The sequence below is a fragment of the Trachurus japonicus genome, chromosome 1 (genome assembly GCF_045865225.1).
Source record: "Trachurus japonicus isolate A0001 chromosome 1, Traja_1.0".
NCBI lineage: Eukaryota > Metazoa > Chordata > Actinopteri > Carangiformes > Carangidae > Trachurus > Trachurus japonicus.
The window spans coordinates 18,372,382-18,397,501 of record NC_140907.1 but is presented as its reverse complement, the minus strand read 5'-3'; the positions used below and the strand labels follow the sequence as shown (position 1 = coordinate 18,397,501).

The 25,120-nt window shown below is 42.4% G+C and overlaps 1 protein-coding gene across 9 annotated transcripts in view; it reads right to left on the bottom strand.

The window, feature by feature from the left end:
* Positions 1-9,095: 9,095 nt before the first annotated feature.
* The window catches only part of LOC146991746 (uncharacterized), a 21,183-nt gene continuing 5,158 nt past the window's right edge, over positions 9,096-25,120 (bottom strand). Inside the window, exons 2-9 of one of the 9 annotated variants that reach the window (XM_085778249.1) lie at positions 21,053-21,147; positions 20,626-20,707; positions 19,159-19,528; positions 17,952-18,044; positions 15,513-16,669; positions 13,641-14,470; positions 13,105-13,359; positions 9,096-11,021 (exon numbers count right to left, since the gene is read on the bottom strand). In XM_085778249.1, the coding sequence (XP_085634375.1) occupies positions 10,768-11,021; positions 13,105-13,359; positions 13,641-14,470; positions 15,513-16,669; positions 17,952-18,044; positions 19,159-19,528; positions 20,626-20,707; positions 21,053-21,147 (3,136 nt within the window). In that variant the 3' untranslated portion in view covers positions 9,096-10,767. Of the gene's footprint in view, positions 11,022-13,104; positions 13,360-13,640; positions 14,471-15,512; positions 16,721-17,951; positions 18,045-19,158; positions 19,529-20,625; positions 20,708-21,052; positions 21,148-25,120 lie in introns of all 9 variants that reach the window. The other 8 variants (XM_085778188.1, XM_085778221.1, XM_085778196.1 and 5 more) reach the window with 8 other exon arrangements.

Here is a 25,120-nt window from a genome sequence, read left to right as displayed (position 1 = left end):
AGAGCCAGTGTGACCCAAACATAAAGTAAACACCAATTACACACAATAAAAACAAAGAAAATATCACAGACAGAAAGTGTCTCTCTATAAAACTTTTGCTAAGCTAAGATCTTCAGGCAAGCCAAAGCCACAAATTCCTGACTGGAGTAGGCATCATCATCACCCCTATGTTAATTGAGGCAATGATTAGTCAGTGGAAGAAAATGGTTGATGAAGAGTTTTAACATTTAATCAGTGAGGCAGCTGGTGATTCTGTAAGACTCTTACACTGCAGAAATTAGTCCTTATTCTCCCTATTCAGACTCTATCGCAATGTTGGGTTTGGTCACCTGCCATTCTTGGCACTGGGACGCCACATCACACAAACTCAGGAGGGGTTCAAATGGAGCCAGTGTCTTCATTTTACTCCTTACATTTAGGGACAGTTATTTCAGCTTTTGTCACTCTTCACCTTATCATTCAGTGTACGTAGAAACATTAGTTGGACGGCCTTGTTCTTTTAAAACACAGTTTTCTTCATGGCCTGTAATTTTGCTTAGGTCAATAACTGTAGAAAAGTGATGGCGTAAATGTCCTCATTCCTTTGTTGTTGTTGTTGTATAGCCAATTAAAAGAAAATCAAAAGAGAAATCCCAGTGTAACCACTTAAAGGGCGAGTATAGACAGGACTCAATAGAAACAAGAACAACAACAATGTGGCCACATTGTACTATAGTACTCACTGAAACAGGCAAATAGTTGTAGTGATGGAGAGAGATGGAGGTATGTAAAGAACCAATCATTCTACTCGGTTATAGCTGTGTGTGCTGAATGGTGTTACTAACACTGAATGTGTGTAGCGACTGTTTTCACCTGGAAAAAGAAATGTTGTTGAATCCTGATCATTGTTTGCATGTTTTGAAGGAATGGTTTGTTTGTTTTTTGTAATTTTGGTATTGAAGCTTTTTTATATGGCTGAATTTGTGCAGTTACGGCATAGTACAGTGGTAAGCACTGTTTTTCTGGGTTCAGTTCCCGGGCCTGTGCCCTGTTGAATGTTCTCTCTGTTCCTGTGTGGGTTTTCTCCAGGTTCTCCAGCTTCCTCACACGAGACATGCACAAAGAAATGACCTTAAATTGCCTATGGCTGTGGATGGGAGAGATGTGCAGTGTTTGTTTGTCTGCCCTCACCCCATGTCAGCAGAGACTGGCTCCAGCCCAGATGCCCCTGAATGAATAAGCAGTATATACGATGGATGGATGGATGGATGGATGGATGGATGGATGGATGGATGGATGGACTTGAGGATTGCTTTTTCTTCTTGACGCATGTCTATGAATGCCTTCAGGTTGTTTGTGTGTGTGTGTGTGTGTGTGTGTGTGTGTGTGTGTGTGTGTGTGTGTGTGTGTGTGTGTGTGTGTGTGTGTGTGTGTGTGTGTACATATATATATATAATAATACTCTGTTGTTTGTGGCATATGTAGACCTATTAATAATAAACATAATAGCTTCAAGAAAGCAGGACCATGTATGTATGTTTGGAGAGTTAGCAGCAGAAATTGTCTCTTGTCCATGTTAATGTAGACATGCAGCCGTTTCCCCTGCAGACAACCATTTATTTTTCTAGTCGATTTAATGTAATCACTAATGTGAACAATTAATTAATTGTCAGGGTGTACCAGCATGTAAATCAGTTCGGTGTATAGAAGTTATAGTATGTGGACTGCAGGTGTCCAATAGACACCAGCTTTCTAAATAAACTGTTTTAAGTGTGATTTTGGATGACGCTTTTTTTTTAATGAGAAGATTGATATTACTTGAATATCTCTAAATTAGTATCTGTGTAGTATGTATGCAAGTTAAAAACTAATACCAACCAGTACCGCTAAAGTTCACTTCTATATCCATACAGTTCATTAGCAGGAGACGTCTTTGTCCGTCAGAATAAACACAACAATTTGCCCGATGAGGTGCATCAATACATGTTACGTGTTAAGTCTTTCTGCACAGTATAAAAATGAGCAACAACCAAGAAAAACATCTTTGCTTTGAAAATGAGACACAGCCAATTACCTTCGCTGTAATTTCATGAAGATCGCTCTAAGATAATATTTGTAGAAGGAAAGGGCAAGTTGGAATAATCTTTCATTGGTTTTCTTTAAGGCATTTTCTCTATCAGCACTCGAGCTCAGCTTTATTAGGCAGAGATTTAAGGTCAAAGAAGCACAGGTGTATTGTGGGGAACAAACAGAGCTGTTTGATGTGTCTGTGAAAACACACATTTTACTATAGTGACGCAGCACTGCAGTGTACTGACACAAACACAATGTGCCAGAGCCGGACTAATGATTTTTCAGATGGATAGTTTTCATAATATCACAGCTAGGAATCGTTTTCATTCAGCAATTACATTTACACTAACATAATTGGCTGGCAATTGATTGAGCAAGAGGGAGAATAAAGTCTGTGGTGTTGAATGCAAAAATGCAGCCCTGACAGCAAGAGGAGGACAAAGAGGAGCCTCGCTGGTAGAAACAAGAGTCATTAGGCTTGGTGCAATTCTTTCTCTGTCGTATAGTTGCCGCCTGTGGAGGAGGCACTGCTCCATTGCACTTTCAGGTCTGCAAGACAGAAGTTGGTACAGATAAAGCACAAAGGTTCACTCTCAAATGCCTTTCATTAAAAAGCACCATCATTGGGGAAAGCTCTGAAAAAAGTCATCAGCTAGACTCTGCACATGCTGTGTGTTATAGCAGCTGAACCTGAACCTGCAATAAATAATAAGTGAACTTTGTTTTTGCTCTCCCCTGACTTCTATGTGAATATTTAGCTGCTATAAATGCTTCACTACATGTTAACCAACTGTGCCTGTCGGTTTTCTGTTAATTTAACACACACAGGATTCATCAACATTTAATTAAGTCAGTGGGGAATCTGCATTCATTGAGAATAACATGTCTGCATGGATATAGATTTTTCTTGTCTCCTGTCTAGTTAATGTAACCACAGCTTATTCAACAAAACTCAGTGAGACTATTTACTCTCCGTCTCGCTCAATAGTAAAATTAACAACTCATCCTCCGGACTATGACTCACAGCCTTGACTCATTCATTTTATATAAAGACGGCAAACAGGTTCAGATATTGTTTGATATGACACTGGAGAGCAAATTGTGTTATATTCTTATATTTCTGTCAGTGGATAAAGATATTGCTTGAAGGAGAATGTACAGTACCTTGGAGAAGCCATGTCTCTGAGATTATATTTACAGAGCAGAGGTAGTTTGAACTTCATTCTGTCATTCGTCATAAACTAACCAATTAGTGGTCTCATCCAGTCTCTGTTTTTATCTTGAGGAATAAAAGTTTCATAATTTCTTTCACATTGGCCTAACTATACCACTTGTATCTTCCACATCAGGATTCACAAATCTAATTTTCACAAATGGTGCAAAGCCTGCAAAGCTAGTTCAGACAGCCAACTCGAGCTGCGCTGCGTCACTCACATGACATCATACACACCCTTCCAATTTAGCGGTCTATTTAAGATGGGTGACCTATACCCATCGTCCTCTTTGCTTGTCTACTGTATGACACAGCAGCATCTCACAGCGCTACCCTATTTTCTGCCCCACCACCGCCCCAGCATCCGGGTTAAGATGGTCATCCATCACTCCCATATACAGTACTTTAATGAAATCCTATGAAGTCGGAGCCTTGACGTCAAATACAAATGAAGCTGCAATAAACACTTTTAATCGTGAGCTGTCTGAACTTCTTTAAACAGCATATTGTTACGTATAATCTCCTTTGACCACAGTCTCTCTCCTGAGAGGGAAAGGGTATAGCTGTACTGAGGAAACTGCAGTAAACAGAACAGCTAATTAACACAGCTTCAGCCTATGGTATGTGTGAGTTCAGGTCACACACAGGACCCTCCGAGGGTCTCTTATCAGTAGCAGGAAATCACAAACATTTAATTGTGTTTTTGTTCCAGTTGGATGCATTGGAAAACAGAGTGTAAAAGCTGAATGTTAAAGCACAACAACATAACCACAGAGACTCAGAAATACAACAGTATGATGATATCTATTAAATGACTGTGGGGATAGGAGAGAGGAGTAAACACTTGCTGTAATGTATTTTTTCCTGCTATACGGTAAGTACATCCACCTCTGCTGTTTAGCACTAATCTGAAGCCACAGTGGAGGTGAGGAGAATCCACTCAGAGCCTGCAGGACTGTCAAGTCAGTGAAGCGTAGCCGCTCTGAAGCTTCTGAGACCGGGGACCAAGCTTTGAAAAACTTTTCTGAAGGCCCTGGTGGTTCAGGTTTTCAGGAAATTTAAGTGAAGTATGCATAGCACACCTTTGGGGGATGGGAATAGCCTTTCTATTTCATGATCACATTGACAGTTATTTAATCAATTCTCCAATGGTTTTAATCAGAAATAGTTCACATCCATTGGTCTGTAAATTCAACCAGGAGTGATCAATTAGCTTTTTAACCACAGCCTATAATAACAGCTAAATACAGTGCATAGTATCTGATAAACGTCTTGTTTTTGTAAATCTCTTTTCTTCCACAAGTCAGATGATTCTGACACATATGTTATTTCCAATTCTTCAATTCTACTCGAAACAAGATAAGTGTCAGATGATGTCTGTGGTCATGCACCTAACCCAGCAGTCAGTGCTCTTAACCAGTTTAGCCTGCTTAGGATCATGGTTTCTAGAGCTCGCTCCAGCACGCATCAAGGGATTCCCTGGTCAGATCCGAACCAAAGCCATATCACACAAAAAACAAACTCATTTACTGACATAAACGAGGGGAGGGGTTAAGAAGTCTAAAAGTAAAGAGTACACACTCGTCCTGGTGGGGTTCAAATCGAGTTGCTTCTTTCTCTGAAATGCATTCAGTAATAGAAATTGAAAAGCGACTGGCATTTACAGACATCTGACTCATCTGCCCACCAGGTCGATGAAAACCTATTCTGTTGAAGGTATATGATTAAAGACAGACAGGATTTCTGGCTCCGACCCTTGGCCCTCTACCACAGTTATCATTTCTTTTGTTTGAATCCCCAGTAGCTAAACCCTGGATACTGTGGTGATCATGTGCTATAATAGTGAATGATAACCCCCCACCTCAACACATACATTGTGTTCGTACACCAGTGCTGACCATCTGTTCATGTAGAAGTGTGATTTTTCTTTTTTAATCCCCATCTCAGCTGTTTCAGAGCTTCAACTGATTTGATTTGATTTTATTTAGATCCCTTTTAGCTGGTACACCTGGTAGCAGCGACTCTTCCTGTGGTCCATTAAAAGGCCACATAAAATAATCAATCACACATTAAATGAAACTAAACTTCCAAATAATATAAAAAGCTGCATGGTACAGTACCCATAACGACAACAATTATATAAAATAATAATAATAAAAATCAAACAATAACAAATCAATACAATAATAACATACCAATAGTATGTAGTAAGTAGTAAGTGTAAGTAGTAACAGACTGGAAATCAAAGCAGACTTTGGTAAGGCAAGGCAATTTTATTTGTATAGCCCATTTTTACAAACAGTTTGTCTCAAATGGCTTTACATGGCATACTTATTTAAGGTAAAAACTTTGTGGAAAAAAACGAAAAAAGAAAGAACATTGCAAGACAGCCCATTATTCACAGTCAGCCACTGGAGCTTGGTGTGCATACCTTTGACATTGGTTCTGAAAGGGCAACCTAAGACCAGACCGGCGGCTCTGTTGAGTGAGTTGAAGTTTGTGTGTATGTCTTTATTTGAAGAACAAGACCATACAATTGAACAGTAGTCAAGGTGAGTAAGTACCAGTGTGCCTGAGTTACAAGTTTCATGGTGTGATTATCCAGAACCTCTTTTAATTACTGAAACGGCTCTACCCACTTTGACAACTATATTATCAATAGTTTCTCATCAATAGTCAGTCCTAAGAGTTTGACTTGCTCAAGAGCTGTGTCCTTGATGTATAAGGAAAATGATTAGAGTTACAGCTGAAGGCAATGCATTTAGTTTTTGTTATATTAAGAGCAAGTCTATATTGCTTCCGACCCATTCAGAGACAGAGTAAAGTTCCTTCTGAAGGAGTTCACTATAACTGTCCGCCACAGCATGCACAGTGTGGGATCGTCTGCATAGTCATGGTTGCTTTATCAAAACCAATGGCAAATCATTATTAAAATTGAAAAGCACCAAGGCAACTTCGCTGTGGAATTCCACACTCAAGATGTCTAACACAAAAATGTCTAACAACAAAAATAAAAGGTCAGATATGAACGCACCTTCAGGGAGGAAAAGTTACCATTAAAATATACACATTGCATCCTAGAATGTAGGTAGCTCTTTACCCAGCCCATGGCATTGACATTGAACCCAAGCACATAGTTTTGCTAGTAGAAGCTTATGATCAATTACATCAACTGCCGCACTGAAATCAATCAGTACAGCACCAATAATTGTTTTATTATCCATATGACTGAGCCATTCTTCAATATCTTTGTGATATTTCTTGCAGCCTTTATCTGCATGTCTTCTGTAATTGCCGTCAACCTCTGAGGAGAATCAAAACGTTCCCTCTTCAGCAGGGATGCATGATTAAATGTCATTAAATGTCCATTAAATGTCAAGTTTTGTGTAGGTATAGGACTGCAGTCTGTAATCTGAGTGACTGGCAGAACCGCTTTAAGTGAGCTATATCAAGCTTTACTTTCATAAGGCCTCTATAAAGTTATGATCTAGAGTAGTAATTATGATGGGGTGATTTGTTCCTTTACTACCATCTTCTGGACAGATGGGAAAACAGCAACTTGTCCTTTGTTCTCTAAATCACTGTGACTTTCTTTTTTTCAGTCTCAATAACTGTGGTGGAGTTATTCCTGAACATATAAAAAGCTCAATATCTCTAAAAGCTCCAACATTTAATGGCCACAGAGAGAGAGAGAGAGAGAAATTTCTCCAATGCCAATGTCCTTTAGAACTAAATTTACCCCTACTTGCAAAGCTTTTATATTTAAATGATGCAAATTCATAGTTTCGGAGCTTATTCGAGTTTTACTGTGAACACATCCAGCAAAGCTCTCTGCACAACACAAATCTGCATTTGCCTGCAGCTCCCGAGTTTGTTTTTGTATTCACCTTGTTGATGGCTCTGTGTGAAAATATTTTACATTCATAAATAACAGAAAATAGAGGTAGTTTTTAGATAGAAGATACAAAGAAGATAAAACCTTCAAGTGGCACCATGCAGCGATTCCTGTTGTTTGTCAGCTAGTTTGTGTGTGTGAAGAAGTGACACCAGTGAAGAGTCTGAGCTTTGGCACCTCAAATAATTTGGATGTTTTACTTCTTTCTTTGTGATATTTCTTGAAATTTCTATTTGACCTTTGTCTAAAAAAGATTCCTGGAAAAAATATTTACGCAGAGGAAAGAAAAATACTAAATGGAAACAACACATCTCCCAACAAAGATATTTACCAATTGGCCCAAGTTACTGTCCATGACTCCACAAGGCTTCACAAGCAAAAGGACCTTGACTTGAACACAACTTTGAGAGTAACACAAAGGGCAGCTGAGTTATATGAAGTTGTATGTCAGTGTCAGACTCAGGTTTTAGACCAGGGTGTACAAACTTGATGGGAACCGCTGGGTCTCTGAAAAAACTCTTTAAAGAGAAGGTCAAGACCTCTGTCTGACAAGTGCCTTTGGATTCTTCTGTTGAGATTTCACACAACATGAACAGAACTGACTTGACAGCTGTTACATGTCACATCACAGGTAGCCCCAGTCTTTCTCACATATGATGTGATATGCAGCTCTGGAGACCAAAATAATCTGTTTCTCTGCTTTTACTATTTAAAGGTGTTTGCGTAAAATTAACACTTTTTGTTTTATTCTATAAACTACTGACAACATTTCTCCCAAATTCGAAATTAAAATATTGTCATTGCAGTGTTCCCAGATCTCGAAAAATACAAAGAAAACAAGTTCATATTCACTTATAAACAACACAATACTCTTTTTTCTTTACTTAGGAAGAGTTTAGAAATCAACATCGGTGGAATAACTCCAATTTTTTTTTTTTTTTTTTTTATCACAGGTGATCACCTAATCAGTGTCTCATTAAGTAGAATGAGTTGTGCTTCTGTTGAAATTCAACAGAAACTGGAATTGAACGGCTGCCTGTAGAGATGCTGATCTGGTCTGGGGTTTTTTCAGAGCAGTATAGGTATTTATGATTTGACAGTGTGTGAGGGAAACTATGTTGATAAGTGACATCTTCTGCACAGTTCAGGCAGACTTGTGCTGACCTTCACTCACAGTCAAAAGCCATCAATGCTAACAAGACGTTTTCATTTTGTGTGTGTGTATTTGGATAAACGCGCACCTCACTCATTGACATAATGTATCCCCTAGCCCCTTACCCTAACCTTAACCATCCAAAACAAATGCCTAAACTTAACCATTACTCTAAACCTAATTTAAACCTAATTATAACCTAACGTCTTAACCCAAGTCTTAACCCTCCAACAGCCCTTGGAAAAAGTGAGGACCAGCCAAAATGTCCTCACTTCCCAAAAATGTCCTCACTGTTGGTTAAAAACTCGTTCCGGTCCTCACAACGTAGCATGTACAAGAACACACACACACACACACTGTGACTGTGTAGAATCTGATGTGAATTCGTGGTGGTTCTTCCTCCCAAATTGAAAGAGAAGATGATTCATTGTAGTCAAGGAGCAGAAGCAGCATTGGCCAAGTAAAGAAATATAACCCTGAACCAGATTCATGCTGCTTTCTCAGGTAGATGAGTCAGACTCCGAAAGCATGCATCCACTGAATAGTTTCAATTCAGGTAAGAAGCACATCGTCGATAACCACTTGAAAATCTATTACTGTAATGTTCTCAGAACTACTTGCACTCGCACTGATTTCTTCGATCTGTTTATGAACCAACGCTGCCATCTAGTTGTTTAAATGCTGAACTGCATGTAGGAGACACAGCTATAACAATTTGGATTAATAACACAACCAATTTTCCATTTAAATTAACTGAAATAAATGACCACGACACAAAAAACAGAGCTTTACATTTTTATAAGACTTATAAAAAAAGAAAAAACATAACACAATAACCAAGGCATGTCATACATTGTGTTTTTTCTTTGTTTCTCTGAGGAGTATTTACAAACAGGCTTATGTACAGATAGCAATAACTCAGAAATGGAAAAAAGCTACATATAGTCTAGCACAAACAACCAGTTAGCATAATGATAATATATTTGTTATGTACAATGTAACTGGCAAGGCTAGAGCAAGAAAGAACATAAAGATTCTGCAAAAGGTTTTAAATAACTTCAAGTATCTGTCTTGAGGTTTCATGGAGGTTTTAGTCCAATGGACACAGATTTCCAGAAACACTGAAGAGAAACCAAAAATCTGGTCGAGCTGCAAACCGTGTAGTGTGGCTGGGAAAGGAGAAGAGGAGCTCTAGCCATTGGGAAAGAAGACGACACAGACGACACAGACAACGCAACAAACATGGTGACACAGAACAATCACTTCTCAGATAAATGCCCACTTTTTTAAGAAACACAACCATGGCATCTCCTCTCCACACATATAAAGTGATATCCAGCTTATTGGCCTGTAGCACCTTTTTTTTAACTTCTCTGAATAACAAATGTGCAACAGGCAGAAAAACAACGAACTACAGGAAACATGAACATACTGTTCCTCTGGGGAAAATGGTAGCGGTTGACATCCTGGGCGTCTCTTAATGGGGGAAAAAAAGGACGAGGTCAACAGCTCTTAGAGTATGTTTCTTGGACTGTGTTGTATATCTAACCATCTTAGGTATTAAAACGTAACTTCACAACATTCTGATGCCATTTAATTGTCTCTGTCATGAAACCCACAAAAGATTATGGTCATGTGTTTCATTTCAATAATAAAAAACAAAACAAAACAAAAAAAAATCTTCATTGTAACTGCAAAAGTGTAGCTCATTCATCATCTAGTACCTCACATGTAAATTAAGGTCCAAATATATTGAAACCAAAGTCAGAACTGCACAGTCAATTGTATGAAAAAAGAGGAACTAGCTTGTTTGAGGCTATTCTGCTATGTTAGCGTTAGTTAGGCCTACTCTAATCATAAAGCCACTATTAAGAAAAGTGTGGCCCAGACTCAGGCCATTTGTCCTATTAACGTCTCCAAGTGCATAAAACACTAATGCTACTTCACGACGTTCATATGTAACAACACTGTAGGGCTCAGTTACCTCCCTTGTTTACATTTCAGTTTAGTGTATCCGTTATGGAAGGAGAATAAACAAAATGTCCATATACAACACAACACAGGCTGCTGCCAGTGCCATGGTCTCCAAAGTCCCCCAAGGCATGTCTCAAACGGCACCCGTCCAAGTGCACTGCTTTTGACAAGACTTGCATTGAAACCCTTAAAACAGGAGCACCACATAGACTCTAGTGTCGTTTTTTTTTTTTTTTCTTAAGACCTTTAAGTAGAGCAGCGAAATGGTGAATTAAAATTTCTGTTCTCTTGTGGCTCGAAATGAAAATGCCATAAGATGTCAAATTAGAAGCCGTGTCAAAAACAAACTAATTCATGACTGTCCTCTCAAAACTAGTGCATTTCCTGGGCAGCAGGGTACCATTTGAGAGTCTGCGCCGATCGGCTGCTCCACAGACGTCCATCCTCCCACAGCCCCCTCCCTCCTGAATACCCCCCCTCTCAGCAGACAGTGAGGGGCTGTGGGTCGTTTTCACGCCGCTGGTTCTTCTTCAGCAGCTGAATGCGGTTGTGGCAGTAGAACTTGATGGCTCGCCAGTCGCGGTGGTTGCTGACCAGCAGGGGGCACTGCTGCAGGCAGCGCTCGCAGTCGGCTTTGGCGGGGACTCTGAGCTCGGTGATGTTTCGAGTCAGGTGCTCCTCAACGGCCGCACGCTCCGCCTCTGACCAGGGACGCTTCAGCACACCTCGCTTTCCTACAAGAAGAGGAGGGATTCATATTGTTACAGATTTACATACGAGTTGGCCTGAAGGCGGCGAGACCTCCAACAGTTCCCCCTCCCATCACTTTGCACAGACATCAGAAGTCACAGTTCTTTTTTTTCTCTGTTCTTTTAATCAGGGTTCCTACAGCTTAAGCCAACTTAAATTTAAGACTTTTTAAGACGTTTTTAATGCCGCTTGAAATGAAATTTAAGACCGACTTCACAATAAACACAAATGCAAAAAAAAACAAAGAAAACATCACCACATCTATTACATAGGGTTAGGGACAATTTTACCCACTTTCCTATGTGGTCCAAGGTAAAGTGACTGCTACATGAATGATTGGGGGGAAAAAAAAACTGATTTGGGAGCTGGTGGCGGTAAGAAATTTAGCGTTGACGGCCGCCACTAACTTCTCTATGTCAGAATGTTACCAATTATTTTGAGATTTGAGACTAATTATAATCACAAAATCCCACTTACCAAATGTTGACATTTTTAAGACCTTTGAAAAATTGATTTAAGACATTTTAATGCCAATTAAGGCCTTGTTTTTAGATTAATGAATTCAATGCCTTTTAAGACTTTTTAAGGGTCCGTAAGAACCCTGTTAATGCAGTTGAGTTCACACCTGTCTATGGATAAATATTTAATACCTACAGACGTAATTTTTCCACACATTCTGGATGTGTTTTTGATCATCTACGCCACAGAGTTCAAAGTATCTGATGTTTTTGTACTCAGATCCTCAGATACCTTGCTAATTAATATGAAGCTGATATTGTCTGAAACTCACTTTGGAGGTTGCCCACCCAGGTATGTAGCTCTCATTATATATCTGATAAGGACTCTGGCTTGGTACGGGGCATCTACAGTATAAGCTGTGTTTGATTTAATATACATCTCCTATAAAGCACCCTGATTAAGTGAGATGTGATGTGAAATTTAAAAAAAAACTCTACTTCCACTCTTAGTCACAACTTTTTTTCACATTTGCTGCTTGAGTAAAACTGTTTTTTATCAGTTGCCTAACAACACAGTTTAAACTCATCATAATACTTCAACACCAGGCATGTTGTGACTACTTCAAATGTTAAGAAAAAAAATCAAGTTTCATTTTAGGACAGAAAATGTTCTGTGTATACTTTGAGGTTTCACCACCCACATCAACCCCATAGTTAGAATAAAGCAAAAAGGCTATAATATCACCATTAGACTTTGTTTTCAGTTTCTTATAATGTTGATGTTACAGCACAGTTTGACTCTGTACATGATTGAAAATGACCTAGATCTGATTGGAAGTGGCCTAGATCTTCATCCGTCAAAGTCCCTACAATTTCTCAGTTCGTTTATGTATAACCCTTTTTTTTTAATTGGTCAGATTTACAATTAATTAAGAAAACTGAAATCACTGTATACTGAATATCGTATAGGATATAGTATGTGTATTGATCTATACAGTCCTGATTGTTTTTCATTATAAGCAGAGAACCCAACAGTAACATTTACAAATCAGTCTGCATCACAGCTAAAGTAATAAAGAGTGAGATACTGAATGCAGCAGCAGGTAGACGTTGTTTTGTTAAGTGGGGAAATTCTGAGCTTGTACATGTTTTTAGTTTTCTGTTGAGTGTTCACAGCCGTGTGCTGCTTGTTGACCAATGAACCTTCCTTGTATGATAAACGACAAGTCCACCTTGTGCTTCATCCTCAAATACTGACTAGGAATCTGTCAGACAAACCAAACAGCTTGATGTGATGCTGTTTTCCCTCTCAGCTTGTATACACACAAGGAGATTACTAAGCATTTCCCTTTTATTTTTCTTTGTCCTGTTTTTCTCGTTTCATTTATTGTTTTTGTTTTCTCTGCAGTATTTGATTATGGCTGTGTTTTTTTTTATTTTTTATATTGTCTCATTTTCTTTCTTTGACCTTTGCTCCTCTGGTGTGACTGTGATGACTTCTAATCTCACATGCTTATTTTTCTGTATTTATTTTGTTCTTTTCCTGCAATTTATTTGATGCTGTTCTCTGTTTTCTTTTCACACACTTTTACTTGAAACCCAAACAAACCTGATTTGGGCTGACCTGAGCCTCTCCTGCGGTTTGCGGGTGGCAGCGGCGGAGGCAGAGGTGGTGCCTGGGTGTTCTTGAGCTTCTTTGGTCGTCCCACGCGCCCGTTGTTCTTGCCCTTCCTGACGTACAGCAGGGTGGGTGTCGGGATCGGAGCCGGAGCCGGAGCAGGAGGTGGAACCTCTGGTTTCTCCTTCACATGCTCCGCGTCAGACTCGCCCTCTGAGTACGAGTCTGCAGAGTTTCCTGACATAACTGGAGAGAGAGGGAGGGAGGAAGGACAAAAGGTTGGCAACAGGTTACGAAAGGAGTGAAAAACAAGAGCAGAACTTCATTAGTCTCATCTGTTTCTAATCTCCATGTTCCCTCTAAATTCCATTCACACACAGACACACGGACAGACTGGAGGGAGGCTTATAATCCTTTTCCACACAGGGTCTGTTTGACACCGTCAAGAACGGGAAGATGCAACTTGTTTTGGACAACAAGACAAAACATCCGTCACACTCATTCGTTCCGTCATCCACCCATCTCACCATCCAGTTCCAGGCAGATGTGGTTCAGGCTCATTCCTCTAAACAGCACTCCGTCTCTCTCTCCACAGAGCACGACGCGGCCCACTCTGCCCATCAGGCCTGGGTCTTGGCCAATTCCGGCACAGTTCTGCGTCACATGGTACTCCCTTTCCAGGAAGTGCTCCAGCCGCTCCACGGCGCTGCCTCCCGGCTGCCCGGGTTCCTCTCCTTCTCCCAGAAGCAGCAGCTGGGTGAGGATCGCGACTTGGCGCCGCACCCTGGTCTGGGTCAGGGCGCGCGGGTTGCGGGTGCCGCTGGAGCGCGCCAGGCTTCGAAGGAGGTCGGTGCCTCGGAGTGGCGTGGCGGGGGAGTGGTAGGGCCTGGCGAAGACGTAGGGGTTCGTGGGGTCGACTCCTACGTCCTGCCGTGTCTGCAGCAGGAGCTCCAGGCAGGGCTCGCAGTGAGGCGGGAGGATGAGCGGCTGGACGCGCCCACGCTTACCCTGGACCCCGACTCTAGCGAGGTGAGGGAGCACCAGACGCTCGAAGGGGGACAGAGAGGCCTCCAGCGGGGTGAGAGCTGGAGGGGCGCCAGGTGGGACAGGAACGGGACATTGGGGAGTGATGCGAGCCCGGTACTCAGCGATGGAAAGCTTGGAGACCTCGCACTCGCGTCGTCGGTTGTACAGGATTAGCAGAGCCAGGCTGGAGTGGCAGAGAAGGCGCCAGGCCTCGGCCGACTGAAGCTGCCGGGACAGGGACAGGAAAGCCGAGTGCTGCAGCCGCCGAAGGTACAGCACCAGAGAGGACAGGGACGAGAGCAGGGGCAGCATGTGGTGACGCCCTGAACTGCTGAAAACGGACAGACAGTGAGTGATTAGTTCATTCAATTATTCAAATTGTTTTACTTAAGTTGTTTGTTGAGAATATCCTCAGTTTAGCTTCTTGCTATAATCCGGCACATTTACATTTTATGTCCATTAATGTGCACTGTCCCATTCAAATAAACAAATAAAGTAAAGTAATATATTGGATGGCATGTTGCTGCAGAGCCAGGCAGGTACCACAGGTGAACTTTTACATTGTTTTTCCTACTGCAAACAACAACTATTTTCAATACTTGATTAATCTAATGGCTGTTTTCTCAATTAATTGGTTTGTCTATGAAATGTCAAGACAATCGAGAAAAAAATGTGAACTTTAAATATTCAGTTAACTGTCATGAATGACGATGAAAAGGATCAAATCCTCACTCTTGAGGCTGCAACTAACTAAATGTTTATCCATTTGGTGTCCAATTAATTTTCTTGTCTATAGTTATCACTTAATTGATGGCTCTCTGCAGCTCTAATTTGTTCCTGTGGTTTAGTAATTCATACACTATGAGCATAAGTTAATATTTTACCCTCAACTGGCATGATCTCAACAAATTAATTGTGTATAGTAGCAGTGGGGATTGCATGTTACAGGTTACTGAATCAAGGTGGCAAAGATGCCAAAAAATAGCGCATTAATTCCCTCTGTCAACACTCTCATTCCCATAATCCTCTGAGGCAGCATCGTTTCAACGTTTTGCTTTCAGCAGCGATGGTTGTCAGGACAATGCAAGACAATCCAGACTAAATGTGCCTCTTTGGTTTAATACAATTCTACTATGATTTGTCCTGAACTACACAAATGTACCTCTGGGTTTAGCTGTCAGCAGTAAGCTGTGTAATCTTCAGTATCTCTCTGTGTGTTTTATGCAGTAATTGTTAACCGATGTGTAATCAAGAGATCATACGAAGGAACTGCAGGACGCAAATTATTCATCTATCTATCAAAGAATTTGGTTCTGCATGTTACACACTGACAGTCTCTCAAATCTGGACACAAGAGTAAGACCTCATGTTACCTCAGCAAGTCTTTTTCCTTGTCCTCTGCTCCACTTTCATCGTCCACCTCCATCACTCCATTCTCTTCGTCTTCATCCTCGTCTTCGTCCTCCTCCTCCCCGTCTTCCTCTTCCTTCGGTGGCTCCATCTCTTTGGCCGACTTGCTGCTGAAGGACTGAGGACGCACCACCTCCACGTCCTCCTCGTCTTTGGGAGTTTTCACCTCCACCACCTCCACGTCTTCCTCGTCTTCGTCCTCCTCGTCCTCGTCCTCGTCCTCCCGTCTGTCTTTCTTAAGCCTCCTCACTGCTCCCTTCCTGGGCTGCGTCACGGCGACAGGGGGCGGGCTCCTCTTTAAGACAGACACCGCCACCGCGTTCTGTCCTCGCGGAGGGGTCAGCACAGGCGGGGTGGAGTTCCTTCCAGAGGAGGCGGAGGATTGGTTGGCGGCGGTCAGAATGGGAGGAGACATAGAGAGGTCCTGGACGCCACTCTGTGCAAGATCTGACCCGCGGCTCTGTCCGGAGACCTGGGGCGACCTTGGGTGCTGCTGCGGCTGCTGCTGCTGCTGCTGCTGCGTCGGCGTGTGAGCCGCGGTGGTTGTGTTTGTGCTCTGCGCGTGCAGGCGGGGCATTTGCGTGTAGCGCTCAACGAGGGCGGAGCACACCTCCGGCTGGTGGGCGTGGTGTTTGTCTAAGTGGCGTCCGAGAGAGCGGAAATGGCGTCCACAGTACTCGCAGGTTTGCCGCATGGAGTCGATGGACACCGCCGCCCTGGGGGCGCTCGTGTTGACGCCGCTCGCGCTGTTGGAGCTCAAAGGAGCCGGAGCTTTGAACAAAGGCTTACTTGAAGAGGAGCAGGGGGGGGAGGACTGTGGCGGAGGGTGGAACGGAGGGAGCGGACGGTTGTGAGGGGGAGCGCTCGCAGAGGACACCAGTGGTGGCCGCCCGGGTGGGATACGGTGGGGCGCCTTTTTCTTTGAAGGAGTGCCGCGACGTTTCTTGCGGCGGCGTAGTGCGCGGCCGCGGGGGCTCGTGTTGTCCTCGTCGCCGGCGTCCGAATCGCTGGCGTCAGAGTGGGAGATGGGGGAGGAGGAGGGGGAGAGGGACCAAGAGGGGGTGACGTACTCCTGCTGCTGCTGCTGCTGCTGTTGTTGCTGCTGCTGCTGCTGCTGCTGCTGCTGCTGCTGCTGCTGGGATGTCAGGGAGAGGGGCTCATCCTCCTGCAAGTGAGGGGGGGACAACATGAGCTGCCGTCCTAAAACCGCATGTTGCACTAATAATAAAATAATTAAGAACAAAACTCTTGAGCTTTGTTGAAGTGTAGAAAAATTCAGATTTGTAGTGGCTCTCATTTACATTTGAGAGCATCTCTTGCTCTTGAGCTCGTGTCTTTGTGGTTCTTTTTTTGGATTCGAGTGACATTTTTGCTCAATAACAACCACTTGTTACTTGTACTTGTGTGTCGCTTCACTGTCTGAATAAATCTTACTAACCTGGATCTTGATGGCCTTGCCAGAATAAGATCACTCTTGTTTAGTTTTATTTTTGAGGTATCAGATGAATTCTACCTCAGAGGCTCACCATGTTTTACCCTCGTCACTTTTGGCCGTGCAACACCTCTGTGCCCCCCCGCATTTGGGAATGAACACATTTGCTTTCCAGCTACGCTTTCACTTTTCAAACTTTGAATTCATTAATTTGTTTTCTGAGGAAGTTAGTTTATTAATAACACTACTGACTTTAGTTAATTAGCATATTTAACTTTTGTCTGTCTAATTACCGGTTATTAAGTTTCAAAGCAGTAAACAGAAGAAGAATCCACAGTGATTTGTCTGAAAAAGTGTGACAGGAGGCAAAGAGACGACATACATGAGACTGACACTAAGCATAGCAGGTTAAGGTACTTATTCTATTTCACTTTGAAGGAGTGAAACTCAATGACATCTTAAGGCACATAATCAAACAAAGGGAGGAAGGCTTTATGATAATGACTATATGTGGAGTCCCACGTCGGCACTGCCCACCCACATCTAGACAGGCGGCACCCTGCAGGCACAGCAGTGCATCACAACCACATCGACACCATTTGATCTCTGATGTGCTGTTTGTATTATACGACGATACAGTGTCTCATTGCTCTTTTTTACTACTTTGCAACGAGAAACAAGGCCGAACCCCTTTTGGCCGTAACACTTGAAATGCGATACAGAAACAGAAAGCATGGTTTGTATTTACTGTTAAGTATAGGCTGCTAATGTATACTGTGAGTTAACGGTGCAGCTCTGTTTAAATTGCAATGATACTACACTGACAAATTAATTTTAGGGATAAAATGCCTTGCAAATTTTTAATTCAGTAAGTAATCCGGGAACAAGCAGACTTATCTTCCACAAAACTAGATGTGAATGGATTAAAATGTTAATTGCCTAGTTGTCACTTTTGTGTGTTTTCAGGGACAAAGGTGATGTCTCTTACCTTTTTGATATTGTTGTTATTCTCAGTGTCAGAGCTACACTCGTGTTGAGCTGGAGACACAGTACCACGGAAACCCTGTGGGACACAGAGCAGTCATATTAACACAACCGGCGCATTGCTCATTAATGTCTGCCATCACAATCAACCTGAACTGTCACTCAGAGAGCACGAGGACAGACACCCCTCCACAGTTGGTCGTGAGCACAGAGGTTGATTAGGACTCAGTCAAACAAAAGACTGCAAGAGCACGGGGTTATCAATGAGGCTGGAACAGTAAGAACCAATCAAATCAATCAGCACATAACAAAAACCTAAAATGTTGTGTTTTAGACTTTATCTCTACAACACTCAAGATGTTCAAATAGGTTACCCTGTGGCCCCGGCCCCATTTAAACCTCTGATGTAAATTTCTCGATTTAATTTTCTGGAACAGATTCTGGTGTCTTAATTTTGTTGAGTAAATTGATCCACTCTAATGAGATCCATTAAAGGAACAGATGCCATGTAATAACCATGGTTACTGTTGCTAAAGCACTATAGGTAGAGAGAGAGAGAGAGCTGGAGCTCAGCCATCACCATGGTAACCCCATGCCTTGCCTAGCTGTGTGTGTGTGTGTGTGTGTGTGTGTGTGTGTGTGTGTGTGTGTGTGTGTGTGTGTGTGTGTAGCATGAATGTGTGTGCAGTGAAGTGTGAGAGTGTGAGCTTGTGTGTGTGTGTGTGTGTGTGTGTGTGTGTGTGTGTGTGTGTGTGTGTGTGTGTGTGTGTGTGTGTGTGCACATGTGTGTCAGACAGTGAGTGTGTGAAGCTGATCAGCAGTGTGTGAATACACATATGGTTGTGTGTCTGAAGTCATCAGAGAAATGCACAGAGCATGAGTGTATTTTTATACTTTTGAGGACCAAGTAGACAGATGAAGAATATTGAGGAGTTAGAGATAATTACCTTGCCTTGACCTACTGAAGAATCAGAAATTAGATCAGAAATTGAGTTTTTGATTTGAGGTTAAATTTAGGTTTGGTTCAGGTTAGGCTAAGAATTCAACAAACGTTAGACAAATTAAACTAGGAAATTAAAAAGTGTAAAGGATTTAAAGGAGTGAGAATGATTAATGGGGAGGGTCAGATGCGCGCACAAGTATAATAATAGAAATAGATGTGATGTGTTGTGTCTGTTTGTGAAAGCACTGACCAGGTTCTCCCCCCACTCTGTCAGACTGTAGTCCACGGTGATCTCCTCCCCCTTGGTGATGTCTCGGATGGCGATAACGACCAGCCGCACCTGGCTGCCACAGTGGACCTCTCTGATGCGGCAGTTGGGGGAGGGGGGGAAGGAGCTGGCTGTCGGTGCCGGAGCAGAGGGGGTCGGAGCTGCTGGAGCCGTGGAAGCGGGGGTCAGAGATGGGGCCTGGGTAGAAGCGGCCGTGGCCGGGGCAGGGGCCGGGACTGGCGTCGGGGTCCGGGCTGAGGAAGCAGTTGGAGCTGGAGCTGGTGTAGAGGCCGAGCAGGAGCTGGTCTTGGACCCGGTGGAGACTTTGTCGTGGGTCTGCTCCGGTGGGCCGCTGGCAGGTGAAGAGAGTGGGGAACTGGTTCAGTAAGACTCACCAGAAAACATGCTGGTTTATTTCTGGTCTAATCACACAATGTTCTTCTTTTCATGCTTGGTAAGGAAGATTCTCCGTCTGCAGTTCTAGTGTTATTATGATTGGATGACTGACTGAAGATTATTTGGCAATGATTTTTATAACTGAATGGCAGTTTCAATCATTTATGAAACATAAATACCAGATTTCAGTTTCAATGTCAATGTATGTGGATTTCCTGTTTTATTTCACTGCAAACTGAATTCTTTTTTTTTTTTTTTTTTTACAGGCTTCACCTATACCTCTGGGAAATTTTTGCTTCTTTTTTTTTTTACATGTCCTGCTATGGGATCAGTTTCTTAAACAAATAACTGACTAACAGTCAGAAACAGTGATGACAATTAGCATTACTTGCAGCACTGGTAGTTTTTCTGTTTTGCTATTACACGTCATCTTTAAAGGGGTCATATATCAAAAGTTGTGTCAAAGGTTGATATTGTGTCTGAGATCCAAGTTCACAAATTGCTCTATTGGGCAAGGTAGGTAAATGTACAGCAGTAGAACTGTAGTGTTTTCTCTTTGTATAGAGCAGCATAAACTGATGGGGGGGGGGGGGATTAATCCAACCAATATTAGTATAAGGCTGCACCAAAAAAGTCTGAATGCACTGTATTTGTAAAACAAACACTACACACATACAAACTCATGCCAGTGGTTTGGTGCTGTGATTCTTAATCCTAGTCCACACAACGCTGCTGATTTGTTTTTTATCCGACTAGTCAAGTGCATTTGTGACATCTCAGGTATAAATTACTCTGATTATTAAGCTAAAATGAAAACCATAGGGTTGGCAGATCCCGAGGCCCTGGAGTCAGAAGTGCTGCTCTCAGACAAAGGCTCTTGCCTGCTGAGTAAAGATCAGCATCCATTCATTTTCTTCCAAATCTAAAAGCTGAGCGTTCAGGAAGTGTTTAACCATTTCTGAGCCAGCACACACACTGATGTTGGTGCAAAATGTTAAACCTTATATGCAAACCGATAAAAAGACTATGTTTTCCTCATAAACCCTCACTCACCAGCTGTGTGGGGCAGACTCAGTGTTGTAGAAAGGCCCATCCAGTGTGGGCCGTTTATTCTCTGCTGCCTCCTTACGATCACCTGAGAGCACAGAAACAGTCAGTATAAAAGGATTACATACAAGTATGCAGGGAACACACACACTCACAGACACACACACACACACACACACACAAAGGTCATCACCCCATCTCCTGGAGCACATACACAGGTGCACACCACAGCGCATACATAGGCAGAACACACACACACACACACACACACATCCATGCACAGAAGTAGGTCACACTCACTTGCCCACGCTCCACCCCCATACCAATCACACAGACACACACATATGCACACAGACGCAGACACACACACAAACACGGTGAGTTGATGGCTGTAAGAATATGGCGTGCGGATATAACACACGCAAACACACACCTGGGCTGAAGCTGTGTTCAGGCACGCTCTCCTCCTCAGTGTGTGTAACAAAGACTTTCACGGGTGTCCCTTTTCTTTTCCTTCCACAGCCGCGCCTGAAGAAAACACACACACACGCAATTATCATTTAATCAATCAGCCGACTGGCCAAACTTCACATCAATCAGGTCAGAGAGTGATCAATACGCTTATGGCCACCTAATGGATCGATACAAACTGTGTTAAGCTCTTCCATATAAGCAAATGAAATACCAGACAAAACACACACACACACACACACACACACACACAAAGTAACAGACTTTTTTTTTTCTTTTACTGCTTTTAATCTATTGCATCATTTGTGATATTTCATCTTCTCTACTGACCAGCTTTTTTGAAACTTTGCCATCTTTCCTCAACATATCAAGTTAACAAAATAAATACATCTCTGCACACAAGTAAACTATTGTTTACATTGTTGACTGTTCATAAAATGCCAAAGTAGTGTCAATTTAGAGGCTAAAACATCCCCAATAATTAGGGAACAACCTCTGTTGCATTTGAACCTTTCACATTTAATTCACTGAGCTGTCAGAAATGTATATGTGATTGCTGTTCCTTGTGGATTATCACATGACTATCTTTGCACTGCATTTCTAACCCTTAATCCTTAGAGAAATTTAAGTAATTATTAAACGTCTTATATCCCACATCTGTATATACTGTATAATATAATAATATAATAATACACAACTTGAACCGCAAGAAAACGTTTCCACCACAAAAACCAAAAGAAAGAACCAACCACAATCACATAAATGGGTCTTTTATGTGATATTAGTGCTGGTGAGACACTGTTACAGTACAAAAACATTTTTTTCAGACCTGTACGAACAGTAATATATATATATAAAAAAATATTATTCTATTTTTAGCATTAAGAGTATTGATCAAAACATACATTAATATCTTGTTCAAAATTAAATTCAGCTTCACTGTGATATAAATCTGACACCTTCAATCAAAGAGTAATTAAAGAGTATAATGCATTAAGATTTAAATCATTTTTAATCACTTAAGTACTAAGGTTCAATACAAAGCCCTACATAAAAATCTTAGCAACTGAGGAACAATGAATTGGTTAAACACATTAGTGTTAAAGTAAAACATCCAAAGGTCACTTCTAGCACTGTAAAGATTCAGGCTCTGATCATTATTAAGACAAATCAACACACTGAATCCAGTTTGATATGATGACTATATATAAACCGGATCTCTTGAATAATGACCACACTGACCGTAGTACGAGTAGCCTGATCTCTAGTTAGTGTTAAGAGTCGAGTGCTCTGACCTCCGGATCACCACTAAGGAGTGTGCCATTACCGCAGACAGCTCAAACGCAGCCACCTGTGTGAGCCCAGAACGGCCAAGCGAGATTATCTTCTTCAGACTAAATCCACGCCAGAACCACCGCCACCACCCTCCGAAGAGCCAAAGTGATCCTGCCTCCGCTGATTCTGGGCTCGTTCTGTTACCACAGATCTCAATATTGTTTTCCGTCAGTCTATTTTTTACTCGCATGACATTGGAGGCTCTTAAAACTAGGCCATAGGAAGATCGTGCTTTGGATTTTGAAGTGTTCATTACTCTGTGTGTGTGTGTGTCTGCGTGTGTGTGTGTGTGTGTGTGTGTGTGTCTGCGTGTGCGAGTGAGTGCGTGCGTGCGTGTGTTTGCATGCAGACAAGAGAGTGAGAGAAAGAGGAAAAAAACCAGAGGAGAGGAAGAAAGGAAAGAAGAAAAAGGGAACCGTAGAGAGAGAGAGAAAAAAAGTGAAACAGAAGAAAACAGACAGAGGGAGAAAAAGGAAAGAGAGCAAAAGAGAAAAAGACAGAGAGAAAGAAAGAACAGAGAGGGAGCGATACTCATTCAGCAGAGATATCAACCAGACCCACTGTCTTTGTATTGATCCACTCCACTCCCATCTGGACTCGTGATACTGTGCGCGCATGTCTGTGAGTGTTTAAGAGAGTGTGCAGGAGAAGTGTGCACCTGCATTTGTGCTCACATATGTACAGATTGTTCTTCTCCTCATGAGCAGCTCTACTCAACAAAACAAGCGTCAGCTTTGAAAATATACTCAAAAAAAATCAAACACGATAATTACCAATAACTCATGGTAAAAACTTGAGCATTTAATCACAATCACAGCATTGAAAAAACCCACAGAAGACACAGCTCAAACAATTTGCTTCAATCACATGACCACAGTGTAACACGTGGCTCACCAGTCATGATAATAATCTGATAAAGACCTCGGCAACCAGCAGCATCCCTCAACAACACACACTGGTGTCAAAACACACACCGCTGTGTTTTATCATCTCAGAATATGTTGCACATCTTCATAACAAACCGAGCTCAGGTTTAGGCCTGTGCACTTACACACAGGGCTGCTGCATGATGTTAGTGATGGTATCTGGGCTGGAGAGATAATCCAGTTACTATTTACAACTCAGGTAACGAGACAACACAGCCAACTCCATCTGCTAATTAACTGAGGTGATGTTATTTTGTCAAATAAGACAATGAGCCGTCTTTTACTTCCACACATCGCTACTAACTAACTACACTTGTCAAACATATAGAGGAAACAAAAGAAGAAAACATCAGAAAAGACTTTATTCAACTCTATATGGGGGAAACACATATATACAAAACTTCATTAAGAATTGGCCCTCAGTATTTAAAGTACTTGTAAATTAAATAGAAATTAAATGTTGCAGCAAGGGGCGCCATATAGCTCAGTGGGTTGAGCAGGCGATAGTCCTCGCTGCAGCCGGCCCCGGTTCAATTCCCCAGTGGCCCTTTGGTGCATGTCATGTCCCCCTCTCTCTGCCTCCCCATTTCCTGTCTCTCTCAACCAAAAAATATGAAAGAAAAAAAAAGAATACTGCACCAGTTAGAATAAATATTGTAGAGCAATAAATAAGGGACTCAGGATAGACATGTAGATCGTGGTGATGACATAAAAGGTCACTAACAACAAGTGATAAAAGTGACAGTGACAGGATATTGAAGAATGATAAATAAAGTTGTAAAAAAAAAAAAAAAAAAATAGTGTCAGTGCTACGTTATGATCGGCTGCACAACAAAAATGTGAATTTCATGAGCATGGTTGAAACTGCTCCTGTGGACGACAGGAAGCGGTCACATGGTCAGAGTAACTCACTGACCGGCAGTCAGACACAGCACTGTGGAATAATAACACTACTACGAGTCAGTCGTACAACAGTTGTTCACACTTACATTACACACTCACAGACACACACACACACACACACACACACACACACACACACACACACACACAGGATTAGCCAACAGGACTGAGATTCACTTGATCCCAACAGGTCGCCAGCTTTTCCCAGAAAAACACGTTTTCCTCCGAGTTTATATTTTGCCGGATTATTTTGGGTCGTCTGAGTGTGTCTGTGTGTTCAGTCCTGGTTCACTGAGTTTCTGAGAACTTCCTTTGTCCACCAGAAACCTGTCTCACTCTCCCGCACTCTCCCTCACTCTGTCTCACTCTGTCTCACTGTCTCACCTCCTGCTGTTGACCCCTCACTCTGTCTCACTCTGTCTCACCCTGTCTCACTCTGTCTCACCTCCTGCTGTTGACCCCTCACTCTGTCTCACTCTGTCTCACCCTGTCTCACTCTGTCTCACCTTCTGCTGCTGACCCCTCGCTCTGTCTCACTCTGTCTCACCTCCTGCTGCTGACCCCTCGCTTTCTGTCTCACTCTGTCTCACCTTCTGCTGCTGACCCCTCGCTCTCTGTCTCACCTCCTGCTGTTGACCCCTCGCTTTCTGTCTCACTCTGTCTCACCCTGTCTCACTCTGTCTCACCTTCTGCTGCTGACCCCTCGCTCTCTGTCTCACTCTGTCTCACCTCCTGCTGTTGACCCCTCACTCTGTCTCACTCTGTCTCACCTCCTGCTGCTGACCCCTCACTCTGTCTCACTCTGTCTCACCTCCTGCTGCTGACCCCTCACTCTGTCTCACTCTGTCTCACCTCCTGCTGCTGAC